The sequence below is a fragment of the Ahaetulla prasina genome, chromosome 2 (assembly GCF_028640845.1).
Source record: "Ahaetulla prasina isolate Xishuangbanna chromosome 2, ASM2864084v1, whole genome shotgun sequence".
Taxonomy (NCBI): Eukaryota; Metazoa; Chordata; class Lepidosauria; order Squamata; family Colubridae; genus Ahaetulla; species Ahaetulla prasina.
This window is the reverse complement of record NC_080540.1, coordinates 262,560,761-262,587,355: the sequence shown is the minus strand read 5'-3', so window position 1 is coordinate 262,587,355 and position 26,595 is coordinate 262,560,761. Positions and strand designations below refer to the sequence as shown.

Sequence of the window (26,595 nt, the reverse complement as noted above, 5' to 3'; positions counted from 1 at the left end):
TGTGTGGTGGTGCTAAATATCTGAAGAAAACTATAGTATGGTCTAAATTCTGAATATCAGTTTTAAGAACAAATAGAGGACTGACCTGTGAGCTTCCAAGAATATATGACTAAACGTTCACAGAAAGTGAACGAGATGGTTTTTGGTCAGATCCTTATATGGTCAGAGTGAAAAAAATCCAGCAAGAGTTACAATATTATGCCTATACAATTCCATTCAGAAGTAAGTCTCATTGCAATTTATGAGGCATGTACTTTGTTAAGTGGATGTTTGGCTATAACTTAAAATTGATACAGAGGATGCAAATAATTTAACAGAAAAAAGAAAAGATATTTTAATATTGAAGTGTTGAAGAAAGCCAAAAGCCTATTATTCCACCATTTATAAATATTGAAGATAAAAAATAGATTTTAATGACAATGTTTGCACAATTTTTATTAGTCAAATATTTGTTGTATTTTCAAACTGGAAATTATTTCAAGAAATAATTTGGCAAGAAATAAATTGACAAAATCAAAGAGATTTTGAATTCAATTTATAATACTATTTAGGATTATCTTAGAAGTTGGTATATCCTGAAAACTTCTAAACATTTACTTGCAAACTGGGGGTTGGCATTTCCTGAGTATAACTTAAAATCTAAATTTAAAGTTTGCTAAATTAGCACAATTCATATATCCCAATTCAAAACTGTTAATCAGGTTTACTAATTCAAGTGACTGGGTGTAGACATTAAATGAAAATCAAGCAAATCATGTAGCTTTGTGCTACATGCTAACACATTTACATCATTCTAAAGGTAAAGGTAAAGGTTCCCCCTCGCACATACGTGCTAGTCGTTGCCGACTCTAGGGGGTGGTGCTCATTTCCGTTTCAAAGCTGAAGAGCCAGCGCTGTCCGAAGACGTCTCCATGGTCATGTGGCCAGCATGATTCAATGCCAAAGGTGCATGGAACGCTGTTACCTTTCCACCAGAGGTGGTCCCTATTTTTTCTACTTGCATTTTTACGTGCTTTTGAAATTGCTAGGTTGGCAAAAGCTGGGACAAGTAACGGGAGTTCACCCCGTTACACAGCAGCACTAGGGATTCGAACCGCCAAGCTGCCGACCTTTCAATCAACAAGCTCAGCGTCCTAGCCCCTGAGCCACCACATCCCATCTACATCATTCTACACTGGAGCAAATACATCCAAGAGGTCACTCCTAAAGACACAACTCTAGGGAACCCTTCCTCTGGGTCACTTTATTTATTTTTCCAAAATGCCCATCTCTCTCAAAGAGGGGCTCTGGGTGGTGTACAATATAACTGATAAATAAAAAACATAAAATTGATGCTAAAAATAAAAAAGGTCTAATTTTTAAAATTCTAGAATAATGACAGTTAAACATCAAAGGGGGGGGGAATTCTATGATGGCCATTTAACATTGAAGTATTACAGGCAGAAGGGGCTCTCAAGGAACTTGCTAACAAGGCTGCAGAGCCAAGTTTTGACCCCTTTGCAGAACGCCAAGAGATTGGGGGCTTTCCTCACATCTGGGGGCAGGATGGTCCACAAAGCAGAGGCAGAGATTTTTAACTACTTCTTTAATCTGCTCTGCCTTGTGAAGTACTAGAAGGGATCTGTTGCATGCATCTGGGTGGACTTTTATTGCTAACACAAAACCACTTAGAATCAAGTAGCTAGTTATTCTTTCTTCTCCAAGTTTGGTTTCCTCCACCCACATTATTATTTCAAGTCCCTCTTTTCCCATGTCTTCATTCATGCCATGCCAATAAAAGGAAAATAGGAAAGCCTTGAAAACAAACAAACAAATGAGGCTGCTGCTTTCAGTGTTGTTTTGTCTTCCTCCAAGACATTTTACATAAAAGTGAAAGGAGTCCAACTACCCCATTTGAACTTGGTTTGTTTTCTGCAGACACAATTCAGTGGGGGATGGGACAACTGTCAGTGGGAGACCTTTTTTTTTTTTTTTAGCAAAATTAGACATTTTAATTTTCATTCTTAAATAGTTGCTGTGGGGAAGCTAAGATGAGGAAGGAGAATTATGTTTCTTCACTGCCTTGAATTATTTATAGTGGTAAAGTGAAGGTGGTAAAGAAATAAAGGCAATTTTTTTTAAAAAAAACCTTAAATTGTTTTTAGAGGTGTAAGGTGTCATGGACATCATATCTACAGGACTGTCTTTAAAATAAAGAGTGTATATTTGAGAGAAAAAGGGACTTTTTCCATTGCTGATTTTTAGTTCTCCATTCCTGATTTGATGTGAAGCAAATTGCAGTGCTTGTTTCCAGTCCCTAAATCTTTCCAGTTTCATTGGTAGATGGTGTTGTCCTAATTTATGAATGTATTACTTTTTATAGGCAAAATGATTTGGTTTTTTTTTCCTGGATTTGCTGCCATCCCATTTTAGCAAATCACTGGACCTGGGCAGTTCGCCATTCCTCCTACACTAGGGTAGAAATAGCCCAGAGAACAGGGAAGCATCTGTTTATTGGATTTATGTCTCTCCAATTCAAACAATTCTAGGCTGGACTCTCTTAAAACATTTGCCAGACTCATTTGATGTGAGATGAGATTGACATTGCTTGTCCAAAGAAAGTTGTACAAGATAAAGTTAGTACTGTATAGCATAGACCTGAGAAAAGCTAACAACCACAGCTGGATAATCCCATATTATTACTACAGTATTATATTTATTAGTCTTACCCACTGAACACTGTAGGATAAGAGGGGGGGAGAGCCAACATGAGCAAAACAGAGCCTTGTTAATTCTACTTCCTCCTCCCTGGATAAGATTCTTAAATATGCTTGGTTGGAATGATGGCCTGTCATGAGTATCCAGGCCTGTTTCTTAATCAAAACCCTCTTGAAAGTTGAAAGCCAAAATCTGGAAAAATCTGTGCAGTTTTTCATTTGAAAAATATATTAAGGAAAGTTTTACGTAAGTGAAACAGAGTTGGTTGATTGAGCTGTGTTTATATTTGTTTGATTTGCAGGCTGTTCTTGAGTCAAAAAATAGAGCAGGACCAGAAATAAAATTACAGTACAAAGTTTAAGTATTTATGAGAGGAATCATCCAGTCATGTTCATGATTGTGGCCCATTGTATTTTGCCTGACATTTGCAATCTGGACCCCATGTTTTAAACTGCAGTGTCTTTGGTAAAAAGCAGCATAATTGATCAATTGTCTGGAAACTAATCCCTACAACATATTTGATGTAATTGGCTTGTTTGAGAAAAGAATATGCTTGTTTGAGAAAAGAAAACCAAGAGGCTCTTAAGGTTGATATACTTAAAATACTTTTTCCTACAGACTTGGGGGGAGAGAGGAAGAGTGAGATAAAATGGGGAGGCAGACATCGGTACAAAACCTTAAAGATCCTTTGCATATGTCCAGATTCTACTTTGACAAGTGGATATGTATTCCCAAATCCACTGCTCTAATTTTAATTTCCGAATGTCTCAAGCCTTCCCAACACTAGCAAAAGGAGCATAAATGGAAGGGTGAGAATGCCAGTCTGGGTCTAGGGAGACCTCCAACTTCGCTTTAGAATTAAATTCATTGCAGAGCCGGCCTCTTTGAAGAGGGCGGCTGATTGGGTGGCCAAACTCTCCACTTCCACCAAGCCGGCGTGGAGCGGGAAGAGGAGAGCCGGGGCGGCAGCGCCGTCAGACACCCAATGAGGGCTCGCCCTGCGGGCATGCATAATACAGGCGTGTGTGACAGGGAGCTGCAGGCGGACGGAGCGACGGCTGGCTGGCAAGCGAGTCCACGGACGCTGATGTCAACATCTCTGAGTCTAGGTAGGTGCTTCGCCAGCGCCCGTGGATGGGAATCCCGGCTCCGCTGCAGAGGAAGTTGCGAAGTTTCTTTCGTTCCCTCGTTTGCCTTGAGAAACGCACAGAGAGAGCACCTTTCTCTCCCAAGAGCGGCACCTGTTGCTGCGGGGCGAGCAGGCTGCTTGGCTCGAGAGCAAAGCCGGGCAGCTTTCAGCTCAGGTTGGGGAAGGGGGAAAAAAAAGAAACCTTCCTCCTGGCTGAGCTAGAAGCGCGAAGCAACAGTCCCTGCCTTGCTGCCCGTTCCGCAGATAGGGGAGACCGGCGCTCACGGCGCTTAGCGTAGCCCACTGCGGCGGAGTGGCGTGCGGGCGCGTGGCACCAAGCGCCGAAACGGACCTCTTGCCGCTGTTTTCCGGGGCAGCTCGTTTATCTAGACTAGCAAGACTAGAAAAGCTGGCCACCGAAACCTCTTCTATCCCTTCTCCCCCTCAGGCTTGCCCCACAGAAGCCCCTTGTCGCCTCATCGCCGCCTCTGTCCCTCGCTCTCCTCAGGCTTGCCCCAGAGAAGCCCACTCTCGCCCCACAGAAGCCCCTTCTTGCCCCATCGCCTTCTCTGTCACTCGCTCTCCTCAGGCTTGCCCCACAGAACCCTCTTCTTCTTTCCCGCCAAAACCTCCTCCTTTTTATATCCTCTCCCCGCCTCCCCCGCTTTTGTCCTACGGGCGCGCCACTATCCGGGGCTCTGGCGGAGCTCCGGCTTCTGTCGTTACCCCAGTCTCAACCCACCCAGCCACCTGCGGCCACCCGCTGCCCAGCTGACTTCCCTCAAGGCCTGTGGGTGCACTGCCGCCGGCGACAGCGGAGGCCACCGGAGTCCGAATTTGCTCCCGCTGCACCTGCAGAGCTCCAGCGCCGCTTCAGTTCAAATCCCCCCCCCCCCCGCCACACGCTACATTGCTCTCAGGTGAACTGCGTAGGGTCGAACCTCCCTGCATCAAACATGAGATTTTTATGGGGTGAGGATGTCTTCCGATGTTGCCGTTTCCCTCTTGTAACGCTGCCGTATTATCTAAATCTTAGCATACTAGAGTTTCCAGTTAGGAGCTGCACAGCACCTGCTCAGGCAGCTTAGAAGCCTTGTGGTTATTTATCAAAAATAGGATTATAAGGGATCATATTGCTAATAATCTGTCATTCCATCATCCTGATAAATGGTACTTCAACTGCATTCCTCTTGCAATTTGCTATATGTTCCTTGTGACATAAATAAAGAGGGAAGGGGGGGAAACAAGTACTAAATGTATATATCAATAGTGGAGCAATAAAGTCTGAACTTTATTCACTGCATATATTCAAATGTTTCCTAATCTCCCTAAGATTTCAACTCTTTATGACAGATGCAGTATTACACTTTGAAAGCTAAGAAGCATATAACTTACTAAATGTGAAAGCTGTAATTTGTATAGTATGTCACACTAGATAGAGCTTGTTTCTTTGAATGAACAAAATAAATATGTAAGATTGTTAGGTTTTGTTGTAATTTCCTGATTTCATTAGAAAACTAAATTTGAATTTCACCTAAATAAAAGTCCTGGGATCTGCAGCCAATCTTTTACTCTGCAATGTATTCAACTTAGTTCAATGATACTATCTAATGTATGTTTACAGGATCATATTCTTAACTGCTTAATTTTGTTTTGGTCACATTGTGCTAAACTTCGATGCATGTTTCCCACAAAGAAACATATATTAAGTTCTGAGCATATATACATATGCATACTTAAGCATTACTAAAAATGTTATTCAAGAGGTTATTACCGGGTCATGAGGAAGACAAGTTTTAAATTTGTTCTTTGATTCTTGATAAAGAAATGTATTATTTTACCTGACTAAGTTTGAAACAGGTTTTTATTATAGTATTTTCACAATCTAATCAATATCTCAGATAGCACTCAGATGAAACAGATTATTAATTTGTCTTTATTGAAATAAAATGGAAAAAATGAAGTATAGAAAATAATTAAAGCAAAAATTCTTATGTCAAGAAATGGAGTGTTAATAAGCAGTTGTAGATTCAACTAAAAGAAAGTTAAATATCAGATTTCTATTGAGATTGAAAAGAGGCTGATAAAATAAATCGTTAAGCCGTTGCATGCACTTTTAATTAAAAATGCAGACAACATGAAGCATTTTGTTTCACTGTTCAATAACAAAAGCACACAGATACCATTTTAACCTGCAGCTAAAAAAATAAAGGAGGGACTGTAATTAAGGAAAACTGTTTCATTCCTGGAAGTAAGTCTAACTGAACTTAACGAGTCTAACTTTTGAGTAGACATATATCCTTGTTGCAAATGTTTAATGTGAACTGTATTATACCTGAGTTAGGAATAAAACATATTTCCCTCCATCTAAATTGTTTAAGATTAATCATTTGAAAATATGGGAGCCTATGTCATTTAGTTAATTTTTAGATTATCATCAACTTCAGGGGAAAAAAATGTTACTTTTTTCAAAACACAAATCAGATGCATGTAAATTATGTGAAAATCCTGTTACATAAAACTGACTACCTTGATGAATAGTTAAATATATATGGCTTTGGGAAAGCACCCATAAATGATATTAATGGAATTCCTTATTTCTTAAGATATTGACAAAGATAGAATTTTGATGTGTTTTGAAAAGTTTAATATGAATTTGGATAATATATTTGACATTTCTTATCAGTATCCATTATACAAATATCATTTTAAGAGAACATACAGTATGTTGATGTGAATATATTTTTAGGCAGAAGCAATAATGTTCTTCTACAAAGAAGCAGTTTATTAAATTTGTCTTCAGATTTATATATTTGGGATTGTCAAGGTTGAACTATGTTTTATATATAGAAAATGAATATAATCACAAATTGTTCTCGGTGGGTATGTATCAAACAAAACTGATTTATGATATTAATATATATTAATTCTGGCTTGGGCTAAAGAGAAAATATCGTCTCTCACTGAGTACATTGGCTCAATATAATGAAGGTATTTCATTGTTAAATTTAATTTGACTGCTAGAAAATTATTTTACATTACAGTATGTATTATGTATGCCCAATTTTGCTTGAGGAAATGGCTTCTGAGATAAAATAAATGTCTTTGTTGAATTACAACTGTTACGTCTATAAAAAAGGTCTGTCAGATCAAAATAAATTTAAAATAAGGTCTGTAATAAGCAATTTTACTATAATAATCCAAAGATTTATGTATATGCATTACAATAAGAAAATTTTATATAAGTAGCCTTACTCTTGGAATCTTTGAAACAAGAAATTTTGAATAATGGAAATTCTCATTGTTTGAATTGCATTCATTGAAAATAATTTGCACAATATGAAGGATTAAAAAACTCAGGGCTCATTTAAAGATGATTGAATAATGCTAAACATGTCACAGTTGCACCTAAACAAAAGAGGAGGAAAAGCACATTTTGGAATATTGGCATTTCATCCAACTGTTGAAAATTGCTTTGAGCTTCAGAGCGTCTGTAAGTTTATGCATGAAAATACTTCTTCAAAATATAATTCCCCATATGCAGTATATATTAACACAGTAATATAGAACAGGATGGTGTACTGCAATTTGCTTAACATCCAGTTCCTAATGTATTGTTGGGAAGATTTTTCTTCAACTGCTATCACAAAGCTAAAGTATGTTAACGTTTGAAAAAGTTATGCTGCATCAATACTAATCAGATTTTGCTAATTTATGACTGATGTCTCATTTGACCCATGAATTGCTCTTCTTTCTCCTTGCAGCAATGCAAAGTTACTGTGGGCTGCTCAGAGCTTTAGCGGAGATTTAACATGGCCTTAATTCAGCCATCTGTTACAGATTTGGCAGACCAAAGTGATCTGAAGCAGTGATCAGAACTTTAGAGATTTCTCACATGTTTAGAAGTTAGGGAAATCTTTTGAATCGTTCTTTGCCAGACAATGATGTAGAACAGGAAGAAAAAAAAAGAAAACAATTCCCATGAAGTAGAGGCCTCACCATCTGCCTTGAGCAGTCCTGAAAGGCAATTAGCATTTCAACCAGCCAATTTAGTTACATGCAATGAAGTACTTGGGCCTGTAATTTGCTTTCCTCAGCTTGGTGCTGTTGAGAACTAGACCTTGTGTAATCCTCTCAAAGTACCTTTATTTCCTGCATGGTTATTGTTGCTAGCCTTAAATAATTAATCAACAAAGAGGTTTCCTTGTCTTGAACTCCAGGGGTGCCATGAGGCAGAAGAAGCAAAGTAGTTGGCTAATAAGAGAATGATTATAATGATTAAATAGTAGTTATTAAATTGTGGACTAGATTACAAGGTTTAGTAAGGCACTAAAAAACACCAATGATAAGAAAGTGGATATTTTCCAGATAACATTTCAAGCCTATATTTTCTTCAATAAGCTGCAATGCACAATGCAAGCACATTGCAGTTAAAAATCAAAATGGGCAAATGAGGCACTGCAATTAGTAAAAATGAATGGAAAATGAAAAATGTGATTGCATCCTAAGAAAGTCAGCAAGATGAAAACCTTCGCTTTTTTTAACATACCGGTAACTGAATGAACAAATAAAATTTGAATACATTTCTGTGAAGTACATTAAGTTTAGAACTCCTGAATAGTAGCATTTTATTATACTTGCACAACTGCATTGTACTCGATAATGAGCTATGGCACTTAGCAAACATTTAATATGTGTTTATTATAGAACTGGATAATGAAACGTCTGAAAACAAACAAGCGCAAAGAGTACCAAAGACTCCAGATTTAATATGAATTGTGATTCATACTATGCTTATTCATTTGGAAAGAATTAATTAACAGAATGTTAATTCTTCTGTTAGACAAATAGTTCTAGTCATGTCTTGCATAATGAAATGAAACATTACAAAATCATTGCACATAGAATTTTAGGGGAGGGGGCACTGTTAGCTACTTGTGGTTTTTCCTGCAGCTGGTAAATAAAGCAACTAGAAGGTTTTCTCCATTTTAGCAACATGCTGGGGAGAATCAGCAGTCTCCCCATTTACCATTTACATGTATTTCATGTAGCTTACCATAGCAGTCCTTGCTTCTTTACGAGCAACCTTAGGAATCCTGAAATGAGTACATATTTTAAATAAGATAATGGGTTTGGATATTTATAAATTAATTTTGTTTGAAATAATATATCTTTCATCTTTATGACAAATACCTACAGCATGCAGCTCATTTCAGCATAGTTCTTCTTGGTGTTTCATTTTAGAAACTACTGTAGAGTCAAATATGCCTCTACCATGAGATATTATCATTGTATTCTGTTGCAAGCAAATAAATTACGACAGAATTGTTGAAATTATGACAGAATAGCAGAAGTTATCAACTATGCTACTTTTTAATTTTGCAATATTACCTGATAAATGACAGATTCTTGGAGCATCAGTTACTTAGGGAGTTACTGATGGCTTCCTGGGAAGATTGTTTTAAATTTCTGATAGAAAAGTGATAATAATAAAACTGTGCCATGGACACTATAAAATTGTCTTTCTAAAGTTACCAAGAGAAAATTATTTTACATAACTTGACAGCTTTTATATATTTTCATGTATATAAATTCTAACATTGTGGAGATGTTATTTCAGCTACCTTCAGCCACTGACGTAATGCACAAATTGTTTGAAATTGCTTAATACAATTCATCCTATTGAAAATGTAGAGTTTATGCTCTACTCTATAACCAAATATGGTATAAAGCTGAGGTGGCATTCAGCAGGTTCTGACCAGTTCTGGAGAACCAGTAGCGGAAATTTTGAGTAGTTCGGAGAACCGGTAAATACGACCTCGTTCCACCCCCATCTATTCTTTGCCTCCCGAGTCCCAGTTGATCGGGAGGAAATGGGAATTTTGCAGTAACCTTTCCCTGGAGTGGGGAAGGAATGGAGATTTTACAGTATCCTTCCCCTGGAGTGTGGAAGGAAGGGAGATTTTACAGTATTCTTCCCCTGGAGTGGGGTGGGAACGGAGATTTTATAGTATCGTTCCCCTGCCATGCCCATCAATCCATGCCCATCAAGCCATGCCCACAGAACTGGTAGTAAAAAAAATTGAATCCCACCAATATCCATTGGTTAAAACTGTAAGCTACAAGTGTTTCTTTATGTATGTTTTAATGTGTGAAAATAACAAAGAATCACATGGAATCCTAAAGACCAGAAAATTTATTATCATATAAACTTTTATGGAAAATTGAAATTGATTGTGGTCCATAAGAGCTGATGTAATAACTGTTGCCTATATATAAAGTTGTAAAAGAACAAAACTACTACATACATAAATCCTATCCTGCTGTAATGATATGTAACACAGAGTTGAGACCAAGATATGATGCCTAGGGAGCGGTCAGATAAGACAGGGCATAACCTGCAGATGCACAGTGGGTGGAGAAAGAGGTCAGAAGGGACCTTCCCTAGCTATTTAGGCTGTAAAGGAGATGGCTGGAGTGTTTTACTTTTAGGCTTGCAAGATTTCTACAATAAAGTAGAATTAGCTCATCTTGTCTTATCTTATTTGTACCCTATGACTATCATTAAGTGTTGTACCTTATGATTCTTGATGAATGTATCTTTTTTTTAATGTACACTAAGAGCATATGCACCAAAACAAATTCCTTGTGTGTCCAATCATACTTGGCCAATAAAAAATTCTATTCTGTTCTATTCTATTGTCATATTTCCTATGTGGTTTATCTGGGGAGGCTGATATCTTCCAAAGTAAATGATAGAAATATCAAAAATTGGAATTACTGAGTTCAAGAACAGATTTTATTTAAAAAAATTGGAGTACTAGTTGAATGGTTTAATAGCTGTTAAAGGTGCAAAACATTCTGTCCCAGAAGCCCTGTAGATTTTTTAGGAGGCCTCAACTTTGCTTATGGTTAACAGCCTTTCAAAACATTTTGAAGTTGTCTAGACCTAATTTTTAAGACACGATCCATAATTGGAATAATTTTATGAAAGATTGGTTTAATATATTTAATATATTTTTCATATATGTATATCTATACATAGAGACATATTCATATATGACATACATATGTGTATGTATATGTCACAAATAAAATATAAGGAAGAATTTTTGTTAACTGAATAATTGATGTCATGGTTATTAGTCTCTTGTTGCACAGCAGTAACTTTATAGTTTTAGTAAGATAATAGAATTCAAGTACTGTAACTCTAAACGTGGTTACCTTGCTCTACAAGGATTGTGTTTTCAGGTTTATTTTAGCAAGGTATTTAGTAGAGAAGATACTTGCTTCATCTTAGGAAACTTCTGAAGTTAAAAGGTCAGCCAACTTAATTCTTTAAAGAACAATGACTACATTGCAAATTAATTTTTCTCATACTTTACAAGGAAAGCACTTTATTCAAAAGGCAAGGTTTTAACTTCAATTAATAATTTCAAAATTACAAATAAGATGCATTTAATTTCAACAAAACGTTATCACTTTAATTGTTTTTATGCTACCCGTCTTGGGTCATTCCTTGATGAATTTCAAATTGTTAAGATAATGATTAATATTAGTATTAATTTAGATTATCTACCTGGAAATCATAGAAATGAGAATCTTCTTTGTTGACATGCTATTATTATTTGTTTCTGACTGCTACAAAGCTTCAAACTATAAACTTACACACAGTCAGCCAGATTTTCCATTCTTATCCATCTATTGAATTTTTCCCAAGGACCTGAGATAGTTGTTGTTTGATGGTGTTAAAGGTAACAGGATGTAAGTTGTTCCAAATATTCTTTTTTATTGTTGTTATTACTTTTTGCACTATCAGCCAGGTATTTAAATTGAATTTGCAATTCTTATCTACCTAGGATAGGCAGATATTTCATGGCGTTAAAGGTATTGTTGCAGGATGTAAGTTGTTTCAAGTAAAACTGCCTTTTGCAATTGATTGATGGTGATTTTGTCAATGCAGATGGTGTTCAAGTGACTTTCCAGATGTTCTGGGTTGTACCCAAGATGCCTATTTCTATTAGTATTACCTTTGTTTTCTTTTGCCACTTGAATTCTACTATTTGCAGATCTTTGTGTCTTCTTGTCTAGTTTTCTTTTTTATTCTGCTGATTCCAGGTTCTGCCAGGACAACTATTCAGATTTTTTTTCTTATCAACAGTTGTTAAGTCTGAGGTGTTATGTGACAGGTGCTTGTCTGTTTGAATTCTAAAGTCTCAGAGCCCTTTATCTTTTTCATTTTGTATTACTTTGTCTATTTCATGATCTCATCAGTTCTTGCTTGCAGGCAAATGATATTTCTTGCAGATAGTCCAGCGCACCATTATTGCTAGTTTGTCATGCTGTTATTTGTAGTCAGTCTGTATGTTTTTCTTATTATATGCACCAAAATGTAAAATTACATCTGCTACATCTGATATTGGCCTTCACATTCATCAAATTCTTATTGAGAATGTGGATATTGTAATGTATCAGTATAGTATATGTGTGGATCCAAGTCGTATGACCTTTTGTGATTGACGGATGGAAATACGTAATAAAAGAAGCCCATCATCCATGTTATACATCCAAAATAATGAAATTGATAATCAATCAAACCAATTTCTGGGTAGTCCAGTAAATCCAGTAAATAAGGGAGAGTGAATAAGGGACATGAATAATGCATAATGAGTCCCGCAAGACAATTTAATGGCTGAGAAAATAATTCCATTTGTGATAATTCTAGTGGATGGAATATATACATGTTGATCCAACTAATAAATACTAGAGAAAATCCATATTCAACAAAACTTGTTTCAAAAATTTCCATTAAACGTATCAAAATCCTTTTCCATGTCTAGCAAAATTATGTAATAATATTAATTAAATTTGAGTAAGGCAATATTCTAATACAAATGGCAAACCAAAGTAAAATCCTTAGCAAAATAGATGTACAATACATCTGTATATCTGTATATACATCTATAGAATGACTATGATAATGAATATGTGCAGTACATTAAACATTCTCTCTCACACGCACACACAAAATCTTCTGACTCCATTACTTAGATGAAATAAGTTATTAGCAATTAAGCAAAATTGCTACACCTTTTATAGATTTGAGTTTCCACTTTTTTTGTATATATATTTGAATAGCCTACCCTCGAGAAAAAGGCATAACTCTTTAAGAGAGAATATAAGATTCAAGTTTAAAATTTACCTTTTATGCCTCCATTTCACTTTTGCCTCCTTTTGTTTCAGGGATGCCCTCTGTCTGTTTACTAGTTATACTTCTTTTATCACTAATTGTCAGTTTGATCTCTGGAGAAACAGAAGTAAAGTTTACAGGACAAACAGAATTTGTAGTGAATGAAACAACTACAACAGTTATACGTCTTGTTATTGAAAGAGTAGGAGACCCAGTGAATGTCACAGCAATTGTATCGGTAAGAAATGTTTCCAATCTAATTGCTCTAATAGTAAATATTTATATGGTTTGCTTTCTGAAGTAGAATTTTTTCCTTAGGGCAAGGAATTTTTTCTTGATAATATGTGAAGGCCAACTTTGATAATTTACTAGAATGAATGGCACAAATATATATTATAATCCAAAGGAAATATGTCAGACATAAAGATGTTTATTTTAAGGATGTCATAAGGTGCAAATGAGCAGAATAAGATGTATTTGTTTTTAATTTCTGTATATATACATGTATTCCAGATTCATGGTGAAAATACAGGTGACTTTTTTGACACATATGCAGCCGCATACATATCCCAGGCAGAAACAAATCGAACTGTTTTCATTTCTGTGTGTGATGATGACATTCCAGAGGCTGATGAAACATTTATATTTTATTTGACATTACAGGTAGGTAATTCTTTTTCTACATTACATACATACATTCACACACACATGGTATAAACACACACACACACACACACACACTGTATGTGTATGTGTGTGTTGTATGTGTATTGATTTTTTTTTCTAATATTTTTTCTTACTGCCGTTTGCCCTAGCTGTTCTTTATTATCTCAACCATTGTCTTTAATCTGAGGGGAAAAAACCCTCAATTTTCTTGAGAGGTAATTTTAGGGAAAGTTACATTGATATAAGGATCTTGTACCTTTCTTAGTTACAAAGAGAGTCCACCTACCCTTCATTGTTACAATGTCTCTCCAGCAATCTGCAGCTGTACTAGCTTCTTATCTTCAATTTAATATTTAGGAAATTAAAAGTCTTTATGAAGAAAAGGAAGGATGCACAGCCAGGGAATTTGTGAAGTAATGGACAAAAATGGAACACAAAACAAGAATATTAAGAGTATCACTTACCACCTCAGATCAGTAAAGCCCCAGAATACTCATCCCCTTTACTGATCTGAGGTGGCTTCTTTGGAGAGATGCAGATGAGTGTTAGATTCATCTCCCTCCCTTCTATTTTAGAATAGAATCCAAAGCATTGTAATAATCACCTCCCAATCAAATCCCCTCATAATTTGTATTTGAAATAATTTTTGGTACTGATTCCCCACTTTAAATTGATCATTTTTAAATAAGAACATTTAAAATTTGACCTTCCTCAATTTCATATTGACCTATAAAATTTTATATCAATAATCTCATTCAGTGTCTGAACTGGATAGAAAAAGAAAATTGAATCCTGATCGCATCTCTTTATCTTCCTTGCATATTTATCAAAATATAGATTTATTTGTCTGAGATGACAAAATACACATAATAACTTAAATCACAGGCAAGTTTATAGCTTGATGTTAACTAAAATAAATTATATGATTAATTATGACCATTAAGTTGTTTTAAACATGAAAATTAGACTATTTTATTCTCAATTCAGAAAACCCATTCAAAAATACTGGGGACTTCTTTTTATTCATTTATTATTATTTATTAAATTTGTTTGCTGCCCATCTCACCATGAGGTGATTTTCACTCTGTTTTGTTATTCTGACCTCTAGCATAAGGAGATTCAGGTCAGTGCATATAGCTCACTAGTTAGTATGAGGTAATTACTTCATGAACTTCATTATTATCTAATATGCCTTCATTTTTTTTCTTTAACTAAAGTAAAATTGATCAATGAAGTACATAATTGCTTTAAATATAATCAGTGTGACCTCTCTCTATTTTTTAGTCATAACTGCAAAATGATTTATTTCAGTAATGTTTCACACAAAAGCTGTTCAAGTTCTTGAGGGAGGAAAGGCATGCATATTTCTCATCTAGCATCTTATTGCTATGGTATCATTAGCTATGATTAATGATTGTCAAAGTTTGAGTCAAACACTTTTTTGTTTAACCAGATTGAGTCTATAGAATTTGAGTTCCATGAAAAGTGCTTTTGCAGTATTTCCTTCATTTAAGTACTTTCCCTGGAATGTGTCACAAACATTTGTTTGCTTTGTAAACACAGACATTAGTCAATAGAAGAATGTTTTCTCCTGTTATATAGATGGGTATGCTTACGTTGATTTTCGGTTTTGTCTGCCATGTTTGTTTTAGAAGCCGCTTCAAGAAGTAAAGCTTGGATTGCCTAGAGCTGTAACTGTAACAATTTTATCAAATGACAATGCTTTTGGAATTATTTCTTTTGATATGGTATGTTTTCGTTTACTGCATCTGTTTACTTAAATTAGAATGATAAGAAAATCTCTATTTGAATTTTAAAAAATAAATGTAAGGAGCTCTATCAATACAGCATTCCAGAGCTAGTAGCTGTCACCAAAAAAATCCACTTTTATTTCCCCAGTAAAAATTCCTGATAGTTTCATCTCAGAAAGGAGAAATTTTCTTAAAAATATTTTGAAAATTGACATTATAATGGACATTCAAAGTATTGAAGATGATAGTTTGTGCTCAAAGCTTAAATCCTAGCTTAGCCATAAATGTCACATCTACTCAGTCAACAGTAGGATGTTGCTATTTGAAAGTTATTTGTATAAATGCATTCTTTCACTATTTTAAGTTGTTGGTTTTAGAATTTAAGATTGGATGTTCTCCTAGTAGGCTGTGGAATGGTTCAGGAATGGGTTGATACAGTGCAATCTGCCTGGAGACTGAGTCATAATTTTGTGGCCACATCTCCGCGTCTCTCCGTCAGGCCCCAGTTTTCGACTTAGTCGTCTGACAGAGACATCTTTGGCAATTGTTCTTCAACCAATCATTTCTAAACCATTTCAACAGGTTTTCTATAGCTTCTAAACAGCCTTAATTTAGGTTTGCGTGCTGGCCAGATCAGTTTAGGCTGATAACACCGCTGCTGCCTTGGGGTGGGGGGCAGGCCATTTGGCCTCAGGCCTTAGCCAGCCCCTAAATTGCCTTCAATATCAGGCATACCCCCCAAACGCTCCCCCCCTTCCACAAAAGACAAGCTTCCAATTGAGGCTTGACAGCTAAGGGCCCTCGTTACCTTCCAAACTCACGCCACTGCTGCTGCCGCTGCTGCCAAAGTCGCCGCTGCCACGCCGCAGCTGCCGAAGCCGTGGTTGTGGATGCTGAGGCTACCGCTGAGGTCACCGAAGCCACCGCTGAAGCCGCCAAAGCCACTGCGACCGAAGCTGCTGCTGCCGCCGCCGCCAGTGCCATTGTCAACGACTCTTCGGCCTTGCGGCAAGGCTTCACTACTACCAGGTGGCCTGCTCATCGCCCGCACTGCCTTACAGCTGCAGCACAGGGCTCCTGAGTGGCCATTTTAATTCAGGGCAAAAATTGCCTTGCAACCAACAGTTACCATTTTATAAACTCGGGCAATTCATTGGCTGGAGGCGACTCCCAAATTATCTGCGGCCTTCTCAACAGCCAATCATCTGTCCAGCAGCCTTGAAGATTCCAGGAAGTCAACTTCAACATCTTCAAGGGTGGCTTACCTTTGAAAGCACCAATCAGCTTCTGGCTGCGCCCCGGCAAGTTTTGCCTTATCAAAGGGCCTGTAACCGGGGGGGAGAGGGGTCTCAGGAGCTGGCACCACTCAGGTTCGCCCTGGGTAAGCCGCCCTGTGACAGACCTTGCCTCTGTCTTGCATGAGCTGGACAATTTGGTTCCCCAAAGCGACTGCCACTTTTCCTTGCCTCCAGACCACTTCTAACTATTCAGCATCAATGGCGGAGGCACCTGGATTTCAGGCCACTGCAGATGCATCCACCTGCAAAAGGCTTTATGCAAATCCAAGCATGGATGCAAGCTCTCTCAACTCCCCAGTGCAGAATTAAAAGACCTGGCATGGAGACAGAGGGCCTTAGTAAAGCAGTTTTCTCTGGCAGAGAAAAGACAGGCTCAATTGGAAACTCTATCACAGTCCAGTGATCAGTCTGTTTCCCAACATGCTCCAGGGGGGTCAAACCACCCCTCGCCTCAAGCATCAATTCAGGATGCAGCGGCTGAGCTTTCACTCGGCCTTTCCACTTTAGAATAGAATACAATCGAATTTTTTATTGGCCAAGTGTGATTGGACACACAAGGAATTTGTCTTAGGAGGCTTGGCTGTTGTTGGTGTGTCTGAGATGGGGGTTGTGGAGATAGGTGGCTGTAGTTTCCTTTCAAACCTGCAGTAAAACTCATTCAGGTCATCTGCCAGTTGTTGATTACCTTCAGCCTGGGAAGGAGGTTTGCCATAGCCGGTTATATTTTTAAGAGTTTTCCACATGTTTGCTGGTTCATTTGCTGAAAACTGATTCTTTAGCTTTTCAGAGTAGCTTCTTTTTGTTGCTCTGATCTCCCTTGTTAGTGCATTTCTGACCTGATTGTACAGCATTTTATCACCTTTTCTGTAGGCTTCGCACTCACAGGAGCAGCCTGACAACCCAGACCGCTCCAAAAAGAGCCATCGCTTCGCATGCTCCTCCCAACAGGAGAATCCCAAGGATGGCACGGTTCAAGACCCCCCTGACCTTCACCTGGTTGATTTACCAGACAATGTCCAATTATTAGTGGCCAGGGCCATATCTGCTGGCATTGTTGCAGGCATTCATAGCCACCGTTCCTCCTCTCTGGTCTCAGAATACCTTAGCAGATAGGGGCCCACATCACCTCAGGCCAGTCTGACTGAGCCGGATCACCACTCCCCCTCCCACTCTGGGGGTAGCGTGGTTCGGGGGTTCGGGGAGGAAATTTTTTCTGATGACGAAGAGGAAGTTATTCCGGACACCCCAGCATTCATGGATCTATTCCCTTCAGGGCTCTTTTAAGTCCTTATTACACAAGGTAACGGCTATGACTGATCTACAAGAATAGGGGCCCACAGTGCAGCCCCCTAAGGGAAAGGGTCACGGCATATTTTCTGAGCCGGTATTGAAACAATTGTTCATACCGGCTCCTAAACGTTTTCTAGATGTGGTCCAAAATCAATAGTCTAATCCGTCCTCCCTCCCTACTCCTAGTGGCTCAGACAAGAAGCTATATAATATGGCTTCCCCCTTTAGCCAGCTCCTACAAGTCCCTTAGATGGTCCTGTTGCAGCCTTGCTGTCCTCTTTGCCGTATACGGCAGGGGATCCTTCTGAAAACCTAAGTCCTGAGGACAAGAAATTTGAGTTATCATTTAGGAAGACGCACCAGGCTGCGGCCTGGGCAATTGGTGCTGCTGCAGCAGTGTCTTTTTTTAATTGCTCCACCATATTATGGCTGCAACAACTTCAGGCCCGCCCCTCCAAGGTTTGACTTCATCAGGACCTTAGCAAGATCCTTACAGCCACACAAATCTCTGCTGATGCGACCTTAACACCGTAAAATACACCTCTAGGGCTCTTGCTTCGACAATTACCTCCAGGAGGTTCCTGTGGCTCAAATCTTGGCCGGCAGATCTTAAAGCCAAGTGGCAGTTAGCTGCAGCCCCCTATATGGGATCCAAACTATTTGAGGCTGCCCTTGAACCTCTCTTCATAGAGGACAAAGATAAGTGCAAGGTATTACCTTCTGCAGCCAGAAGGGCAGATAGGCAGGCCACCCCATACTCTCACAGACAATCCACCAGGTTTAATCTCCAGGAAGGGTTGTCCCAGCTGCGAACTTATCAGCAGGGGCAGTTTCACCAGCAGGACAGGCAGCCATTTCATTACAAGGGCCCCAAAAACGGTCCTTTCGTGGAACTGGCAGCTGCCAATTCCGCAAACAAAAATGACTCCTCCATTCCCCGCATAGGATGTCGGTTGACCTTCTTCGCAGACCAGTGGGCGCTCACAACTACGGACTCCCGGGTCCTCAGAACCATCAGATTCGGTCTACGTCTGGAATTCCTCTCCAGCTCTCCGAACCACTTCGTGCCATGCCCTGTCTCTCACGACCTCACAAAGCGCAACCTCATGGAGGACGCTATTCAGCACCTCATGACCATCAAGGCCATAGAGGTTGTTCCATCAGACCAAAGGAGACAGGGGTACTATTCCATCAGTGGTACCGAAGCGTTCGGGAGGCTGGAGAGCAATCCTCGACCTAAAGAACCTCAACACCCATCTGGTCTACAGGAGGTTTAAGTTGTGTTCCTTCAAATCTATATTGGCCTCGATCGACCTCTCCGAGGCCTATCTTCACATTCCGATTGCCCACACACATTGGAAGTACCTTTGATTCAGCTACGCGGGTCGCCATCTGCAATACCGTGCCTTGCCATTCGGCCTCGCATTGGCCCCGCGTTGCTTCATCAAAATTCTGGTCATCCTGATTGCCCATCTGAGGTTAAACCCAGTGAGGCTTCAGGCGTCCTTAGACAATATTCTGGTTCTGGCCTCCTCCATCCAGAGGGCTCAGGAGGGTTTGCAATTGACACTTCAGACCTTAAAGGACCACGGCTTTCTGGTCAATGTTCCAAAAAGCCATCTTGAGCCAGTGACCAGCCTCACCCATCTAGGGGCTCTCATATTTACCAGGATGAGACAAGTCTTCCTCTCACAAGACAGGAAGGCAGGCATCAGAGCACTGGTGTCCCAGATTCATCAAAACCCCAAGGTTCCCCTGGCTACATTGTCATCCTTACTAGGGAAGATGGTTTCGTGTCTCCAGATTGTGCCCTGGGCTCAACTACACTTATGGAACCTTCAATGGTTCCTGCTTCCATTTCAACAGGCCAAGGTGGCAACTTCCCGGATCCCAGTTCGTGTTCCTCTGACATTCTAATGATCTCTCCAATGGTGGACATCTCCTGCACTAGACAAAAGGTCACTATTCAAGGAGCTCAGGAGGATTTCCATCATGTCGGATGCCAGCCTCTAGGGTTGGGGAGCTCACCTCAACCATCATGTGGCGCAAGATCGCTGGTCTCCCCAGGACCTTGCCCACAACATCAAGTGGTTAGAGCTGAGGGCAATCCACCTGGCCCTACGACACTTTCAACACCTCATACGAGGTCAACACGTGCTCACCCTGATGGACAACACCACGGCAAAAGCGTACATCAATTGCCAGGGAGGCACACGTTCACAATGCCTCATGGAGGAGGCCCTCCATCTCGGAAGGTAGGCAGAAACAAACGTTCTCTCCCTGAAGGCGGAGCACAAACGAGTCAAACGTTCAGGCAGACTTTCTGAGCATGACCATGGTGGACAACTCCAAATGGAGTCTCCATCTGGATCTCTTCCAGGACAACTGCTCCCGCTTCGGCCAACCACTGGTGGACTTGTTCAACACTCACCAAAATGCACAGCTTCCTCGCTTCATCACGAGGTTTCACATCCAGGAGGTGGAGAGGACCAATGCGCTCTGCTGCGAATGGCCTCTCAGCCTGCTCTACGCCTTCCCGCCCCTACCACTGATTCCTTGGGTTATCCAAAAGGTCATCTCGGAAGGAGCGGAAGTCATCTTCATAGCACTGCATTGGCCCCAGAGACCGTGGTTCACGGATCTCATCGCAGTCTCCATCTCACCACCTTGGAGAATTCCATCACAGAGGATCTCACTCAGCCAGGGGATCCTGCTCCATCCGGAGCCGCAATGGCTCCAGTTGATCCACTGGCACTTGAAGGGGTCCTTCTAAAGTGGAATGACTTCTCTGAAAGGGTCATCCGGACCATCCAGGCGGATAGGAAGCAGTCCACCATCCGGATCTACAATCACACTTGGCAGGTATTTTCTATCTGGTGCACTGCATGCGACATTAATGCTGTCTTAGCTTCTGTTCCAGAGGTGCTGGAGTTTCTTCAGGATGGCCTTGATAAGGGACTCGCCCACAACACCATCAGGCAGCATGTAGCCACCCTCTCCACCGTCCTTTCAGGCGCAGAACGGGAGTGCCTCGCTCACCATCCCATCATCTGTAGGTTCCTCTGTGGTGCAAGCAATTTACGGCCTTTGGTCGTATACCGCTATCCCACATGGGATTTGCCTAAGATATTGTGGGCCCTTACGGAGCCTCCATTTGAGCCTTTGAGAACAGCAAGTCTACGTCACCTTCCCCTTAAAGTAGTCTTCCTGGTGGCTATCTCATCCGCACGGCGCATATCTAAACTGGCGGCCCTCTCAGTGAGGACTGACCTTGTATATTCCATCCAGATAGGGTAATTTTGAGGCTCGACCCTTCATTTATACCTAAGGTTAACACCTGGTTTCACCGTGCCCAAGAGGTCATCTTGCCTAACTTTTGTCCTAGACCTTCCCATGCCTTGGAAAAGAAATGGCATACCTTGGTCGTGCGGCGAGCCCTTAAGGAGTACATCTCCTGCACTGCGTCTTCCAGGAAGACCGAGGCTCTATTTGTTTCTTTCCAACCTACTTCTTTGGGCACCAAGGTGTCCTCTTCAACCGTAGGTTGCTGGATCACCCGTGCATATGAGACTCATGCACTGCCACCTCCTAGGCTCATTAGTGCACATTCCACTCGTAGCACAGTGACCACTGCTGCTTGGGCCACACAAGCCTCCCTCGAGGAGATTTGCAGGGCGGCAACCTGGGCTACTCCTTCGCTTTTCATCAGGCATTACAAGCTGGACGTCTTCGCTTCCACAGAAGTGTCCTTCGGGAGGAGGTCCTTCAACAGGTTCATTTAGCCGGAGCTGCTCCAGGCCCTTCGGCTTCTCGCCCTTAGGACAACCAGGCTTGGGTATGTCCCATTCCTGAACCATTCTGCAGCCTACTAGGAGAAGGGGCGCTGGTCCTACCTAAGTGCCGATTCTCTTCAGCTGTGGGATGGTTCATCCCCACCCATCATCGTGTGGGCCTGGAGCTGGGGCATATTAATGTTCTGGCTTAGTTTCTCTTTCAAGTCTTTCATCACCAAAAACTGGGGCCTGACGGAGAGACAGGGAGGCATGGCCACAAAATTATGGCTCAGTCTCGGGGCAGATTGCACTGTATCAATCCATTGCTGAACCATCCCACAGCCAAGAGAATCGGCGCTTAGGTAGGACCAGCGCCCCTTTACACTTCAGATATGAAATAGGGGCAGTCTATGAATGTGATGATTGGCAAAGAAACCATAGAGTAAATAAGTTGAAAATAACTGTTCATTGAATTTAGGAGAAAAAATAAGAAACAGAAGATAATACAGAAAATAAAGCATTTTCCCATTAGTGAATTGTTTCTTAATAAGTCTTATAAACTCTGGTACTACCTTGCTCTTAGGATGATTTAGCATTAAATATATTATATTATAAATACGTAATTGATCTATTATATTTAATAAATTAGTAAGATATATAAATAGAGTACTAATTATTTGTAACACATGTTTTAGTAGGTAAAAAAACAATCATTAGCAATGTTGAAATCTTCGATATATTTGATTATCAGAATTAATTTGTTGTTGAAAAACAGTATCTCATTATTGGATGAATTCATAAACTGAATTAATATATCACTAGGAAGATGTACATGTGTAAAATAGCCTTTTGTATATTTGGTTCCCTAAATATTTCATTGATGCCTGATTTTTTTCTCTCCCTGCCCCCCCAAATCTTCAATCTCATATCTGAATTTTAGCCTGCCTTAATTACATTGACTGAGCCCAGAGGTGAGAATGAATCTGTGCCTTTTACTTTAGTTAGAGAGAAAGGAACATATGGGTCTGTCACTGTGTTCTATGAGGTAAGCATGCTGAAATACGATTATGTTAAAAACATGATTTTGAATAAAAAAAGTTTGAATCATTGTGGTAAATGAATTTGACATTTCTTAAATGAAATAGAGTTTGCCATTTCCAAATATTTCTACTTAGGTGAACTATTTTCATTTTCAGGATAGTTGCCTGACCAGATCACTGTAATCAAATCATTATTACTATCTATCCTGTCCTGCTGAAGTTGGGTTGTGAGCTCTTGGAGTATTCAGCATGACCAGGAAAATATTGGTCCTAAATTATGTTATTGGAATAACAGAAGATTTTCATGGCAAGAATCAGTTTTTTCAGGACCAAAAAACATAGTGAAAAAGACATACACTGATGTAATAATTTCACTTGTGATCTAACATTCCATGCTGGACTTGATAAACTTGGTCTTTCAGCCAAAGCTACAGATATTTTATAGTGATCTTGTTTGGAGCTACAAAGTCTGACACACAAGTGGTTTTAAATTCTGCTCCTTTTTTTGTCCGGTAAGGATCTTAAGAGATGAACAGCTTTTAGAATTGGCAGATCAATTCAAAGTCAGTTTTTACCATTTGCAGATATGGAATCTAATAACTCCTATTACGTGAGTAGGTATTTGGAGAAATCCTTCTTGGCTGTAGGCATGATACATTTCAGAATCGTAAGAATTTCATTCATTTCAGAATGATAAGAATTTTTAGGCAAATGCTATAAAAATATGTCACAAATTAACTTTATTCTACAAAAGCATAAATAACCAGTTTTTGATAGATCCACATCAAATTTATATTAGCTTTTTGAAAAAAACAATTTCTACCTCATAAACCCCTTAAAAAGGACACATAATAATTAAAACTCTTCTTCCTTCTTCTATTTTGAGTTTATATAGGGTTTGGTATGAGCTCCTCAGTATAGTATCCGATTCAAATTGCCTGCATATATTAAATCCATCTCCTGATTCTTAATGTATTAGAAGAAGAAGACGACTTGCCATTTTTATTTTTGTTTTATATATGTTCTACAGCAACAGTTGAAAGTGTACAAAACTACTTTGTGGATAAATATGGCTATTTTAAACTACTGTACCTCCACTTTGAAGATCCGTTTCCTAATTTTTTTTGAATAACTGTTATTGATGCAGTACTCAGTTTCCTTCAGAAATGATTGTCCAGATATTTTGGAGATCTTGTTTTCTCAACATTTTAATTGTTGAAGTTAACAATATGTATTTTTAATTAATATAACTACTCAGTACTTCTATTAAACATCTTCAGCTTTCTTCATAGATACAAGGTGGGCCAAATTCTCCTGAAGAAGATTTGAGTCCAGTGAAGGGAAATATAAATTTTACACCTGGCACAGCTTTCTTGATTTATAACTTATTTGTTCTTGATGACCAGGTAAAGATATATATCAATTATATACCAGGGATGAAATGTAAAATGTTTGCAGTTCTGTGGGCATGGCTTGATGGGAGTGTCTTGGTGGTCATGTGATGGGGTGGGCATGGCAAAACTTGATGTCACTCACTGTTAGAGCCTGGAGCTGCATATTTTGAAACGCATTCACCCTTCTGAAGTCCCCAACGCTTTGAGTTTCCCTCCGCCACCCTAGCAAACATCAGAGCCTTCTCTTGCAGAAGCAGAATCCAGCCACAGAAATGGAAAAAAGGGGGGATGGGGAGGAGAAGGTGTAAGAAACAGAATCCAGGCACAGAAATTGAAAAATGAGGGGGAATGGGGAGGAGGTGGTGTAAAAAGCAGAATCCAGGCACAGAAATTGAAAAATGGGGGGGGGGCTGGGGGCTGGGGAGGAGAAGGTATAAAAGCAGGATTCTGGCACAGAAATGGAAAAATGAGGGGGGGAATGGGGAGGAGAAGGTGTAAGAAGTGGAATCCAAGCACAGAAATGGAAAAGGGTGGGGAGAATGGGGAGGGGAAGGTGCAAGAAGATGTTTTCTTAGATTGCTGACGTTTGGCAATCTAAGGAAACCTCTTCTAGCTCTTCAAGGTTGACTTTAAGAAGCCAACAGCAAAAATAGTGGCAGTGGGGGTGACGGGCGTATGTGTGTGTGTGTGTCCCTCTGCAAGGACTTGGAGGCAGACACTGCTTCTCTTAGGAAAAGAGAAGGCTGTGAAGCCCTGGCTGTCACCTGGGAGAGGAGGACCGAGGAGGGACATGGACACACACACACACACACACACACACACACACCTGTCGCCTCCACTGCTGCTACTTTTGCTGTCGGCTTCTCGGAACTCTTAAAGTTGATCCTGAAGAGTTGGAAGATGTTTCCTTAGATGCTCCGAACAGTGAGTTTGGCAGCGTGGAAGGCAGGGAAGCATGGCAGGGCTGCGGGCCTTGGACTGGTTTGGGGGCGTGGCCAGCCAGCAATTGCTACCGGTACAGCGAACCATCCCCAATCTCTGCTACCGGTTCTTCCGATCCGGTCCAAACCGGTAGCATTTCACCCTGATACTTACCCATTTGATCAATTAGTAAATTAACAAAAAAGATAAAAGAAAAATTAGTAGCAGAGTTAGAGATTCCTTTGGAAGGCAGTTGGTTTGCTTGCAAAGGAATTACAGTCTTTCAGTTTTTTACCATCAAGCAATTCTTGTAATTAATGTTTCACAACTTCTTTGAATCTTCAAAGGAACTAGGTAGCTGAATTCAGTGGCAAGAAAATAAAGCAAAAAAAAAAAACATTTAAGAAATGTTTTTATCTTTAAAGTACTTACATGACTCTAAATGAGAAATATAAATTATGCTTTAGTGATGTATATCTTACTTATTCTAGGTATCAGAAAATGATGAAATATATATTATACATTTGAGAAGCGTGGAAGGAGGAGCTGAAATTAATTCATCAAGAAATTCTGTTGAGATTATTATTAAAGCAAATGATAGTCCAGTGCGATTCACTCAGAGTATTTATATGGTACATGAAGAAGATGATATAATAGCAATCACGGTAGTTCGAGGAAAAGATGATGATGGAAATAGAATTGGACCAGATGAAAATCAAGTTTCCATATGCTACATCATTGTAACTGGGAACTCTACACTACATGCACAGCTTAACTTAGACTTTCTAGATCTACAGCCAAATACAACTATTGTTTTCCCACCTCTAGTGCATGAATCTTATATTAAATTCAAAATCCTTGATGATGCCATACCAGAAATTGCTGAGACGTTTCAAATCATGCTACTTAAAGACACTTTACAAGGAGATGCCATTTTGAAAAATCCATCAATTGTCCAAGTTACCATTAAACCCAATGATAAACCATATGGAGTACTATCCATCAATAGCATCTTGTTTACTCAGACAGTTGTTATCAATGAAGATCAAATGCTGAGGTATTTTATTACTGTCTCATTATATTGATAATATCAGAATATATAATTTTAGTTTATAATTTAGCTAATTTTCTTAAATACTTTAATTAAATCATGGATATAACTTTAATATCAGTGGGATTTTTTCCAGAATATTCTAGTTTTTCTTTTACAGATTTGTAAAATGCTATTCTTACTTTAGACTATTATTTTTTTATTTGCATTTATATCCTGCCCTTCTCCGAAGACTCAGGGCGGCTTACACTATGTCAAGCAATATTTTATTTTAGACTGATTTTCATGAAAATGAATGACCATATTCACAAAACACAAAAATGTCACATAAAGAACAGGAAAATGGGTAAATTAACCATTTTTTAAATTCCAGTCTTTAATCATTTATAAAGAAT

General features: G+C 39.4%; 1 protein-coding gene across 1 annotated transcript in view; it reads left to right on the top strand.

Moving 5' to 3' along the window:
* Nucleotides 1-3,763: 3,763 nt before the first annotated feature.
* The window catches only part of ADGRV1 (adhesion G protein-coupled receptor V1), a 307,496-nt gene continuing 284,664 nt past the window's right edge, over nucleotides 3,764-26,595 (top strand). The window contains exons 1-7 of the mRNA XM_058172618.1: nucleotides 3,764-3,806; nucleotides 13,070-13,254; nucleotides 13,530-13,679; nucleotides 15,335-15,430; nucleotides 22,735-22,839; nucleotides 24,127-24,240; nucleotides 25,641-26,206. Coding sequence (XP_058028601.1) covers nucleotides 3,785-3,806; nucleotides 13,070-13,254; nucleotides 13,530-13,679; nucleotides 15,335-15,430; nucleotides 22,735-22,839; nucleotides 24,127-24,240; nucleotides 25,641-26,206 — 1,238 coding nt within the window. The 5' untranslated portion in view covers nucleotides 3,764-3,784. The remainder of the gene's footprint in view (nucleotides 3,807-13,069; nucleotides 13,255-13,529; nucleotides 13,680-15,334; nucleotides 15,431-22,734; nucleotides 22,840-24,126; nucleotides 24,241-25,640; nucleotides 26,207-26,595) is intronic.